We start from the raw sequence: 13363 nt of genomic DNA, 5'->3' as shown, positions 1-13363 counted from the left end.
TACTGTTTTGTGGAAAAATGTGGCCCAATTGGTGTTGATGCAAAAGCTGCCTAGCTGTGCTACTACTCCTTCCTACTGAGGAAGTAGAGGAGACATGGTGAATGGGAAGCCTTTTGGATGTTTCACAGTGGGTTGAAAGCTAGCACCATGTTGGAGTAGTACTGACTCATGCAAAGAGAGCCAGCTGGTTCACCCCCGAACTCCAGGAATCAAGACGCACCTGTTGCCGCCTTGAGAAAATCTGGAGAAATACTAAATCCCCAGAAGCCCACATCAACTTCATTGCCGCCGCCACCACCGCACACCACCAACTCATCAGAAAGTAGGCTATCCAAGACAGGATCTCCTGCACGGAACTCTTCAACATCATCAAGGAGTTTGCCCAACCCAACAGCGAGACAACAGACATCCCACCCTCACAGGACCTATGTGACAGACCCAACACCTATTTCTACCACAAAATCAAGACCATCTACGACAGTTTCAACAAGGATAACCCACATGCCAAACCCCCCGTCCAACCACCGACACCAACAAACCCAATCTCCACCTGGACACCCCTCTCCACCGAAGATACATTGAAAACCATGAAGTCCATTCCCTCCGGGGCCCCACAAACCCATGCCCCCATCACATCTTCAACAGAGTTGCAGTCACCAGCCCCCCCAAGCTCTGCCTCACCATCAACTGCTCACTAGCTGCCACCACCTTCCCCGATGAACCCCCTTCTCAAGAAACCCCCTTCTCAAGAAACCATCGGCTGACCCCACCGACCTCAAAAACTTCAGGCCCATTTCCCTACTTCTATTTCCTGCGAAAGTCATAGAAAAAGCAGTCAACAGCCAACTTGCCACGTTTTTAGAAAGCCACAATCCCAATCTGGATTCAGGTCAAACCACAGCACAGAAATGGCCCTCCTGTCCACAGCGGACGACACCGCTCGCTACTGGGCAAGGGAGAGACGGCGGCACTCATCCTACTTGACCTCTCGGCAGCGTTTGACACAGTCTCCCATCACACCCTGATAAGAAGACTCCACAAAGCTGGAATTGGAGACAAGGCCCTCGATTGGATCCAGTCCTTCCTCTCTGGCAGAATGCAACGAGTGAGTTTTGCCCCCTTCCTCGCAGAACCCACACCCACCACCTGCAGAGTGCCCCAAGGATCCTCCCCCAGCCCACGCTGTTAATCGTCTACATGGCCCCGCTAGCCACCATGGTCAGAAGCTACAGAATAAACCTCTCCTACGCCGACAACACCCAACTCATCCTCCCCTCTCCAACGAACCAGACAAGGCCAGACACAACTTCCATGAGTGCATTAAAGCAGTTGCCAGCTGGATGAGCAATAGCTGCCTTCAACTCAACTCAAGACCGAGGTACTCATCCTGGGCCCACAACGCATAGAGCGACTCCTGTTGGCCACCCACCCTTGGAAACCCACCCCCCCAGCCATTCCGGCAACCTCAATCATCCTGGACCCCGACCTCGGCATGAACCATCAGATCAATGCAGTCACTTCCATCTGCTTCCACACCCTCCACCTCCTACGCAAGACCTTCAAATGGCTCCCAATCGAGCATAGAAAGACCGTCACACATGCCCTCATCACCAGAAGACTGGACTACGGCAAAGCACTCTGCGCCGGAATCAACAAAAAACTCACCCACAAATTGCAAAACATACAGAACGCCACCGCCAGATTGATCCTCGACCTACCCCGACACTGCCTTCTCAACGCGTACGCACACTGCACTGGCTTCCTATTGAGAAAAGAATCACTTTCAAAATCCTACGCACACAAAGCCCTCCACAACACCGGACCTGCCTACCTTAACCAGCAACTCAACTTCCACGTACCCCCAAAGGGTCCTGCTCTCTCTCGCAGAAGTAGCCCCCCCATCTCCCCCCCCCCCCCCATGGGTGAGTAGCTGCGCTCTATAAACTCTGATTGATTGACTTCTGCCTGGAGATGGCTAATCTACATACTTTTAATGCCCACAATGTCAAACCCCTTGAAGAGCCCGAATGAGATACAGAGCTCAAATATCTTTACGTCAAGTCAAAGAAGCGTGCAGGCAAACCAAAGGTTAACAGAGAAAAATAGATTATCTTGCAATGACAGTTTGCTTTCCTCAGAGTCCTAATCATAATCGGGCCTTTAGAGAATAGACGGCCACAAACCAAAGGAACTTGTAGAGCTTCAAGGTGGCTTGGGAGTGACTCAGATGTGTAGGAGCCCCTTGAACTCTTCAAAAACACAGTGGAAATCAAGGAACCATCAGTTTCAGGTGATATCAGACCCAGGCAGTTGTGTAACCTCTTTTTTTAGCATAAGAGTTTGACCTGGCTGGTTTGCTTACAAAGTTGCTTTTGATTCAAATCTCCCAATACCAAATCAGGAAAGAATGGGAGTGGCCTGACTGTTATTTTTGTGAGTGGAATTCTTCAGGGACCAGGAACATGGAGTTCGAGGCAGCAAGGTTAATGGGAAAGGAGCAACTGGACACCAACCCTATCTATTTGTCCTAACGTACTGCCTAAATAATGGAGAAACAAATATATACTGCTCCGATTTGAATTAGTCCAAAGGCATTCAGGCATACATACCATATCCAGCAAGACTCAGCACAGTGAGAGAAGTAAAATATTATTTTCTGGAACCTCTTGGTCTCCTATGGCCCTATTATTTTATTGTAACACAGCTTACCTGTAGTAGCAATTCAAGCAGTATAGACGGTCCAGTGCAGGTGTCTCCAGATGTTCCCCCATCTTGAGAGAGAAGGTCGATCTATTGGGGATATATAGTTTTTTTTTTAGGGGTTTGGCTACCCCCTCTAGGGATGTGCCATCTTTCTAGCATAGTTATCCCCACTTTTTGCCTGATGTCAGTGTGTTTAGACTGTATTTCACTGGGATCCTGCTAATCAGGACACCAGTGTCTATGCTCTTCCCTCCTGCTGGCGAGCAACCAACTGGTGGGGTCTGCTGTTTCACGGACATCACAAGGCTCTGCTTCACAGGTGGTGGGTCTGTGGCTTCCTCTGGGTCCTGCTGGCGAGCAACCAACTGGTGGGGTCTGCTGTTTCACGGACATCACAAGGCTCTGCTTCACAGGTGGTGGGTCTGTGGCTTCCTCTGGGTCCTGCTTGTCTTCTGACCAACTTGGGAGACTGTGGGCCCTTGCTCCTGCCAGTGGACTGGAACCCCTGTGCACTTGCCAAGGTTTGTTGACTCTTCCTCCAGGAGATCTTCAGGCACCGATAAGCCCCAGCCTCCTGCACTTTATAACTCGAAGATCAACTCCTTCGACATGAGACTTCAGTTTTGTGATGCTGCTGAAGCCACCTTGTTAACTCCATGTGTCCATCCATCGCCTGTGGGTCACTCGTGGGGGCTCTAACGTTCCTGTGGGCTGAGGGCCAGACCTGACTCCCTCTCCGGGTTAGAGTCTCCTGGAACTTTCTGGTCCCCAAAATGCCTCTTGGGGAAATACCTCTTCAACAAGCACTGGCAAATGCAAGCAGGAGCTGATGACCTGGCTGGTCACTTAACCTCCTGCAATCCGGCGACTGCCACCGGATCCCCCCCTCCCCCCACCCCCTCACAAATATTGCCCGGTACATTTTATGCTATTTCTGTTGGTTATTGTGTAGATATCTCCACAGGGAGATATAGCAATGCTAGTCTAGGAGTAGTGCTGTAATAAAGAAACATTTATGTTTGCAACACTTGTGTAGTTCTTTCTCATGAGTGAGTTACTGTGTGACTACTGTGGTATTGCAAGTGCTTTACATTCCTCCTGGATAAGCTTCAGCTACCCCTAGAGAGGTTTTGCTATCTGGATGCCTATTCGCTGTCACTAAGGGTTGCCTGGACTCGGTATGCGGTGCCGCACCATAAAACCGAGCCAGCCCCCTAGACCCTCACTAATGAGTGCTACTAACAATGGAGAAGTACAAGAGTACTTAGAGTTAAGAGTAATGTCCTGCAAACCTGAGCAGATGTCTGTTGTACATGCATTCCTTTGTTACTCCAGTATTGGAACTTTCATAGATTCACATTCTTAAATTATTCCTCCTCATTCATATGGAAGTCCCTGGTACCATGTAATAGTAATACCATGTTAAAGATAGAGCAAGAAGGCCCCAGGCCCTTCATTTTTGCAGTCCATCATAGTCAATTTAAAAGAGACAAAACCTATCCTTCAACCAATCAGGCTGCAGTTCCCTTTAGAACATTCCTGGGAGAAGCGCCACTCCCTCGGATTTTTTACTGCATGTCGTGCTCGGGAGTCTCCACTGAGCTCTGCTCAGCTTCTCAGTATTTGGTTACTTGATAAAACTATAGTCTCATTTTTCTCTACTGCTCTGAAGGTTTTAGCCTTCAGTACTCCGTTTCACCTTATTAGAGGGTTTACATCATGTCTGACAAGGAAAATAAATGTTTCTCCAGACCCTGTAATACTTGCGGCAAAAAGAGGTTACACTCTGAGGACCCACATCAGGATTGCATTTATTGCCTTTACCCGGATCACTCAGCAAAGGACTATAAGGTATGTTGTATGTTTCTTCAAAAACTGTAAAGAAAAGAGAAGGAAGTCTGCTTATCTGGCTACAAAAGTTTAAAACCAGGAAAGAGCCAGTTTCAGATTCTGATAGTGAGGACTCCTTTTCGTCTTCCAGGAGATCCCACAAGAGAGAGAGAGAGAACCCCATGCTAGATCCTCCTCAGAGCAGCCCCAAAAGGTCTTAAAAAAAGACTGCTTCAGGGTCTTACAAAGGGTGCAGCTCTTCTAGTCTCCTTACAGACGCAGGTCGTATTCATCAGTAAAGGAGAGAAAAGAACATTCTACCTGCTCTGAAAGGAATAAAAAAAACCTCCCCTGTAGTCTCCCATACTTTCAAGAAACCTTCCTCATCTGCCACCTGTCAACAGATCGAGCACCCCACAGTCGACTATCAAAACGTATACGGCAGCATCATTCACGAAGATGAGTCATAATCTCTTCTGTCTACGCCTGCCTCCTTCTCGACGACATCATAGACAGCAGCGTTGATGACTAAGCCGTTGATGCACAAGATCACTTCTTACTCGTCGACAACACTGAGAACATCTCTTCTGTAGATGATACTCACAGTGCAGCAGTCCACGCTCCCTTCGACTCCGCTGAAGAGCGGATACATCCTCCATCACTCTGACGACCTCCCCGTCTTACAGGAAAAAGACTCAAACATATGGAATCAATGCTGTTGACCTTTGAGCACACCTCTCCTAGTAAGGTGACTCCCCTCGTACCAACTCATTTGCTAGAGGAAGAAGAGAAGTCAGATAACAAAGGGCCCTGGGGGGGGGGATCACGCACAGTCCCTCCAAGTTAAATGTAAAATGCCAGGAGCAGTAGGAGGAATGTTATCAGGACTAGGATCTGCAATATTATGCTTCCCAGGAGCAGCCAGTCCAGGAGGAGATGGTGTCTGCCGAGCTCTCTAGTCTGATTTACAATTCATGCTGTCGGATTACAGAAAAAGATTTCCACCGACTGGACAGATGGCGCTTCAACCACCTACGCTTGCTAGATCCCGAGTACCTCAATCAGCCACTCTGCTCTAGAGGCCTACATCTTCGCCTCTCGCAGCACTTCCTACATCAGCCACAGCTCTGCTTCACAACCCAGATATCTCAGGCAACGAACAAGAAGATAGAGAGCTCCATGAGGCTCATACTGAATGGGATGACTATGTAATCTCTACCCCATTGTTTCCTTCGCCCATGAAGGTCGACTCATCTCCATGAAGATAATTTGGGTTTCCATAATTTACTTGAGAGGGCTGCTAAAAGATGTGCACTACCTATGCCATCCAAACAGATGGACTGTTTCTTATATGGCTTTAAGGAGCAGTTCCAGAAAACTGTGCACTCCATGCCTATTGTCAACTATTTATGGCAGGAAGGTTTGAAGTTAATGTGAAATCCTGCTACAGTCACCGCAGTTTTTTCCCACCTTGACAAGAAATAAGTCCCGGCGAATGCTCTGACCTGCCTAACTAGTCATCCACACCCAGATTCAGTTATTGCTCAAGCAGCTCAAAGATGATATAAAATCCCCTTTACCCTGATTTCTGCACCTCCTGACAAGTAGACAATATCTGGAAAGGATTTTAATCTATGTAAGGTCTCACAGTGAGGGAGGCTAACTCTCTGGCGGTGTTGGGCAGACACCATAGAGAGTTATGTGATAGATCTGCTTCCAGAAGAGGCCAAACTAGAAGCCAAAAGGGAGAGAGGACATCAGTGGAAATTGCCTGCGCCATGGATATTGTCACCACCGCATTTAATCAGTTTACGGGTTCCGCTGTGCTCAGGAGACCAGGCTGGTTAAAGGCTGCTTCCTTTCATCCAGAAGTACAGATTAAGATTCTAGATCTCTTCTTCGACGGATAAGCTTTGTTTGGCAAACAGGTTGATGAAGCTCTAAAGGCAATTAAAACTGACACTGAAACAGCAAAATCACTTGGCACACTGCAGTTCAGGAAGTCTTCCTTTTGCGGGGCCAGAGGACATGGAATGCCTTCATATAGGGTAGGCTATCAACAATACAAATATCCCTCTTGCATGTCTACCTCCCAGCACTTTTGTCCACAATACACCCAAAGATAACCTCCACAAGCAGCGTACAATAGACCTGTGCCCAGGGGTGACCTGCCTGTCAGTGAAAAGACTCTACTTGCCGCCAATGACCTGTCCCAGGCTCCAGCTATCTTCATCCCACCAAATTTTGGGCTCTGGGGCAGAATATTCGCATTCTTCCAACGGTGGCAGGCGGTAACATCAGACCAATGGGTCCTGGACCTGGTCCAGTTCGGACACACACTGGAGTTTGTCTAGATTCCACCTCTCAACCCTCCACACACGTCCATTCTCAAACATCTCCATCAGCTCTAATTGGAGGTCAGGATCATGCTTCAGAAACAACCTATTCGCCAGCGCACTAAACAATAAATTCTGATTCTTCACAAGCTAGCTTCACTATCCAGGATCATGGGGGAATGCATTTTCGATGGCATTGTACAGAATCTTTGCTTACACCTTTCCACCCATTCCCATGATTCAGAAGGTACTCAACAACATGAAGATCAAGCGCCGCACACTGATCTTAATAGCCCCAACATGGCCTCGCCAACACTAGTTTAGAGCTTCTCCTGCTGTCAGTGAGACCTTGCATCCAGTTAAAGGTCTCCCCTTACCTCCTAACCATGAACAAGGATCAAGTCTTTCACTCGAATCCAGAATCTCTTCCCTTATCAGCATGGCTCCTGAACACAATGAGTTTGCCCATCTGAACATCCATCCAGAGTGCAGGGGCATACTCTCCAGGGCCAGAGCTACCAGCACTAACAAACGTACTCTTGTGAGTGGAAGAGGTTCTGTTTATGGTGTCAACAGCAACAGATACGTCCACTGTCTTCCTCACCGGAGCAGATATTACTCTACCTATTGCATTTGGCACGTTCAGGGTTCATCTGGCTGCCATTTCTTGTTTTAGACGTTCACTTAGGACACCCTCCTTATGGTCCTCCAGACTCATCAAACAATTCCTGAAAGTGCTCTTCAGGGTTTTCCCACCATTCAGACCCCCCTTACCTTTGTGGCATCTGAACACACTCCTGGCACAGCCCTTGAAACACCCATTTGAGCTGGTTCACAGTTCCACTTTGAAGTTTCTATCATGGAAGGTAGCCCTCCAGGTGGCTCTCACATCAGCCAAACGGGTCAGTGAGATCCATGCTTTGACGATTCAGGAACCTTTCCTACAGATTAGAGACAACATGATAATCATATGTGCAAACCCATGATTCATACCTTAAGGCCCTTCAGACTTCCATATCAATGAGCTGCTAATTCTGAAGACCTTCTTTCCAAACCCTTCAACACCAGCGGAAAGGGCTCTTCGTTTTTTTGGTTTTAAAAGGTGAATCAAATTCTACCTCCACAGGACCAAATCTTTCCTTAAGACTAATCAGTTTTGTCGCTTTCAGTACACCAAGAAAGGGCCAACCCCTTTCTAACCCGCTAGATGGATATCCGCTACAATTCGATTTTGCCACCAGGCGTCAGGCAAACTGTTACAGACTTCTGTCCATGCTTACTCTGCGAGAGCTGTGTCGACCTCAACTGCACGGTTTGCGGGTGTACTACTCCAGGACATTTGCAGAGCAGCTACTTGGAAAAATCAACATACGCCTCATGACTGTCTCAATTCCACTGCTCAAGAGGAGTTAGCAAGGGGCCAGGCGGTCCTAAGACATCTTTTTCAATAAAGGTGAGCTATCTTTCTTCCAACCATCTTTTGCTTAGTTCTGCACATTGTTTACATTAAAATGTATCAAACAGAAAGTGTTTATATGCTGCATAGTTTCTGGTAACAGATGTACGCAGTTGTCTTTTCCTTTGTTATGTCTGTATAGTTGCTTACAGATCTTCTTGGTATTCTTATGAGGTACTCACAACTAACATTACAGTGTGCCTCACTACTACTTTGTACTCTGGTTCAAGGATGTGACTATGTGAAAGTTCCAATACTGGAGTAAGAAAGTAAGTTACTTACCTGTAAGTGTAGTTCTCCAGTTTTGGAATCTTTCATAGATTCACATGCAACCTTCCTTCCTCTCTTGAGACACTCTCCTTTCTCTTCTCATATGGTTCTCCGGCACTTGTGCTATCAAAAATACGAGGGGCTGGAGCTTCTCTCAGGAGTGTTCTAAAGCAGCGGTTCCCAATCTGTGGTCCGAGGACCCCTGGGGGTCTGCGAAGCCTCCTCAGGGGTCCGCGACTGCTTAGAAAATTAAGTAATATTAACTGATTATTAAAGTATATATAAGTAAAGTGACTAAATGTACAATTAAAAATGTTAAAACAAACTGTAATATAGATTCATTGGAGCAGTGCAGGTGCATCAAACAGAATATAGTATTGACGACATGTGGCTTCAATTGAATTTAGAAAAGTTCCAACCTTCCTATTGAAATAAAAAAAAAAAAAAAATTCAATATATTTGTTTGCTAATTAAGTAAAATGTGTTATCATTTGTGTGATGAATGCTTGTTTCTGCGTTTTCGGTGTATTGTTTTGTGGCTCAAATCATCAACAATGTTTAGGCCGGGGTTCCCGGCTTCAGTATTGACGTAGTGAGGAGTCCCCAGATTCCAATAATTATTCAGTGGGGGTCCCAAGGTTCCGGTAATGATAAAGTAGGGGGAGGATCCACAGAAGTCAAACGTTTGGGAACCACTCGCTGTTCTAAAGGGCATTGCAGCCTGATTGGCTGACATATAGGACTTTTTTTTTGTTTCTTTTTTTTGTTAAAATTGACTATGATAGACTGCAAAATTGAAGGGCCTTCTTGCTCTGTCTTTAATATGGTACTGCTGTTACATGGTACCAGGGACTACATCTCAATGACGGGGAATGATTCAAGCATGCAAATCTATGACCGATACCAATACTGGAGACCTACAGTTACAGGTAAGTAACTTATTTCCTTCTATTACACCCTTTAAGTTGTACTAAGTGCTGCATAAGTGAACTGTTGCTACAAATCAAAATATAGGTTACAAGAAATGTTGAGCTAATTTTAAGTAAATGGTAGGGTCATTGTAGTGGTTTACGATGTTATGCTTTAGCTGTTATGCTAACCTTTTTGATGATAATGTTGTAGATGTAGTGCCCTTGATGTAATGGTGGGGAGGTGGGGTTCAGTATACATCTGTCCCCTGTAGACTTAAGAGTTCAGAGGCACAGAACGGGCTTATACTGACAAGCATATCTAAAATCTGCCTGAGACTTCAGGATGATGCTGGGAGCTGCGGCTGTAGAGTCAGGGTATTGCTTCAAGGTGCTGTGTGTGGACTTGACCGTTCCACCGCATATTTCAGACTGAGACAAAAGTCAAGGCCTGAGATTGCTGCCTGCTCAGTAGACAAAGATGTATTCTTCTTAGAAGAAAAACATGATTTGAGTAATAGGGCTGAGTGCAGAGATACAGACACCCTTCACAAAATATTCAGGATTTTGCACGATGAGTGATCTAGACATTTCTGAACACTATAGTTCTTAAGGTTGTACTAAATACAACTTCAGATGCGTATGCCTCTTTCTAAAATGTTTTGCGCAGGGATTCCAACATTTTGATGTTAATGATCCATCTAGTCTGTTTCAGATGAAAAAAGGAAGAAAGTCAGTACATATCGTACAGGCATACCCCAAAGAAAAACCACAGCAGCTCTTAGAACAAAGCTCTTCATTATCCTCTCCTACCTACAGGACATTATTTCTTCTGGCTTGAACTTGGACTTTTCCACTCAGAATTAATCTTAAAGCCATCTGTTGAGCTAAATGAAACGTACTGTGACCATAGTCCAGTTACAAAGCTGCGCACCTAACATTAAAAAGTCTTTTTTGGGCAGTTTGTGGAATTTTCCACTCCGCAGTCCTCGTTGCTTAACTCTCATTTGCTCAGGAATGGCCACTTCTGCTATCAGCAAGTCAAAGTTAATCCGTAGAAATGGACTGATTCCACACTCCATGTTTAAATATTGCATTATTCTGCACTATTTTGCTGTCCTCTTGGCTTTAAGCCCTCCATGGTTTACAGTGTACCCAGCCTGTCTCCCAACCCCTCCCTCATATCTTCAGGAGCATTTATTGTAGAATGATGTGCACAGACGTTTATCAGTCTGATACGTCCTGTGGTAGCAGAGGTAGAAAAAGGTTTGGCTCAGACCATCGTCGCTCATTCTGCATCGATTCAGATATACACATTTTCTTTTAAGAACTAGAGAAAAACTACTGAATAGACGTGCTTTAAATTTGAAAAAGTACACATAAAAAATTGAACCCTGTGCGCATGTTAGATTTCATGATCATGACTACAAGGAATAAATAAATTGGTTTGCAGACTGTAGCATCTGGGTCAAACGGTGGTAATTCTAATTTTGGACTTCTCACATCTTCAGCACACAATGAGGTTTATAAAGAGTGTGTTAACATATTGAAGAATGCAAATACAAATGAACTCTGTACTGATAAGTATTTTCTTTTCTTTTTTAAATAAACACATTTTATTGATTTTATTAAGTGTAACAACTTAATAAAAGTAAACAGTACATCTCGATTTATCCCAAGTTCCCTCCCCCCCGCCAACCCCTAATTTCACCAAATTATACAAGTAAAATACCATTCCCAGGTCCAGCCTCTGATGCTGAGGACAGTTCATATTATTCCTGCCACCTGCCCCCAATGTTAAAGAATTTCCGAGGACAGCCCCTGGCAATATAAATCAATTCCTCCTCCTTGGCACACCAGTCCATACCAGGTCACCACATTTTCAAGCTATGCAGCCTTGGCAATTTCCAGGAGGTCGCAGTCTCTTTCTTGGCTTCCAGCGCATCCGTCTCACCATAAGGCCCAGAAAGGCCACTTTTGAGTTCAGTATGATGGGCCTATCTAAAATCACAGCGAGATTTACACCTACTCGGGCTCAGTAATGGGCAATCTCAGAACATTGCCAGACCCTACGGTAAAAGTCTGCTCCAGGGGATAATCGAGTGCAGCTGAGCTGAGGGAGAATACCTGTGCTCCACAGTCATTGAGGTGTCATGTAGATTAGCTGTAGGCAGTGTATTTGGATTAATCTGAGTCTCGCAGATACCTCAATCATCCGGGGAGCCATGCATGCCTCGCTTCACTCCTTCTCCAGGGTCACCAACCCATCCCTCACATCTCCATCCGAATGGGTTTAGTACCTCCGAGGCATTTCAATCAAGGGCTTAATGTATCTGGAGAAACTCCCTGACCCAGTCGTCAACCACGCTCGAGGGAGCTAAAATCTGGCAAATCCGATAAGCGGGTGCAGTAGTGATCAAGTGCCTTGACACTACTGCAGGGATTTGAGGAACCAATTGCAGAAAAGTGTATATTAAGTTTGGAGGTCTGTAAAGGAGTACATAGAAGATCCATGCCACACATCTCCCAGTACTATGGTACCAGTTAGATCCCAAGAAAGAAAACTTTCCAACTACCCCAAAGAGGGGTTTATAGGATCAGTTGCCCATCCCTGCTAGTGAATCTGTTGGCTGCCCTCCACAGCAGGAGTATCACCCAGGTGACCTCTTGGAGATCAAGGATAAGTATTTTCATAATCACAGTAATGTAAATTGATGGTTGGAATGTATCATTACAAAGCGCTTTCATTAGCAGTTCTTTAACATGTCTATTTTGTTGTATTCTTTCTTTTCTTCAGATGAATGGATTAAGTTTGATGATGACAAGGTCAGCATTGTTTCTCCAGAAGATATTTTGCGATTATCAGGCGGTGGAGACTGGCATATAGCTTACGTTCTTCTATACGGTCCTCGACAGATTGAAGTAGCTGAAGGAACGGAACAATAATGCTTCATTTTAGCCCTTTTTTTCTAGGTGTGACATAAATGTTTTTCATTTAACAGTTCCTTACCCTCTTAAAGAACATTTTTAAAGATCTGTAATTTGTTAAACAATCTCTACCTACTGTCTTCCCAACACTGTGGAGGAATGGGAAGAAAGATGAGACCAGATTGAAGAAATTTCCCTGTGGTCAACAGTTTAATCATAAATTGAATTGATGATAATGGTTATTGACGTGGTCTTATAATAAGGCTATTTTCTTTTTCTCTCCTCCTGAGTTGCCTTAGGTAAAACAATTTCCATATTCGAAAACACAGATCTGATACAACAGTAGTTGATAAGCCAGTCTGAATTCTAAAATTGTAACGGCAATCTATACCAAGATTTTATTTCAGAAACCAAATATTTATTGCACACCTACAAACATTTCATTTGTTGCTCCTGCATGGTTTACACCACAGTACTTTGCCTCCTTTTCCCTTATCTGTCAGTTTTGTCAGGAAAGGTGGTGGGGAGTGTTGCATCATTGTTAATCTGTGCTGCTGCCCAGATCCTCTGGAAACACAAGGCCACAATCAAGTATTTGTCCAGCGTTGCCTTCGGAATCAGTCTGTTCTCTTGCTGGCACTTCAACCTCAAAATAAATTGTGATCAACAGCAAAATGTCTTATGTCTGTATTTCATATTGTTTATTCCTCAGAAATCTGTAGCACTATAATTTTATTAGTGTAAAAGCGTAGGTGTTCCAGATGCCTGAAATAATTTAGATTTCTGATTCTATACTTCCTTAAAGTTGCCATGCAGTGCCCAGTATGTTCTCAGATTTCCAATTAGCATTTTGGCTGCACTCGTTTGTACTCTCAATGCCCTACATGCCATCCATTTCAGTGTGTTTCATTCAGAGTATTAGTATTACCTCG

General features: G+C 45.0%; 1 protein-coding gene across 1 annotated transcript in view; it reads left to right on the top strand.

Annotated features, from left to right (window-relative positions):
- USP14 (ubiquitin specific peptidase 14) overlaps positions 1-13106 on the top strand; it is a 372282-nt gene extending 359176 nt beyond the window's left edge. Inside the window, exon 16 of the mRNA XM_069219990.1 lies at positions 12301-13106. Within this exon, the coding sequence (XP_069076091.1) occupies positions 12301-12449 (149 nt within the window). The 3' untranslated portion in view covers positions 12450-13106. The remainder of the gene's footprint in view (positions 1-12300) is intronic.
- The last annotated feature ends 257 nt before the right edge of the window (positions 13107-13363 follow it).

The sequence above is a fragment of the Pleurodeles waltl genome, chromosome 2_2, assembly GCF_031143425.1.
Source record: "Pleurodeles waltl isolate 20211129_DDA chromosome 2_2, aPleWal1.hap1.20221129, whole genome shotgun sequence".
Classification (NCBI taxonomy): Eukaryota; Metazoa; Chordata; class Amphibia; order Caudata; family Salamandridae; genus Pleurodeles; species Pleurodeles waltl.
The sequence above is the reverse complement of the archived record's forward strand: the minus strand, read 5'-3'. Positions and strand labels throughout refer to the sequence as shown.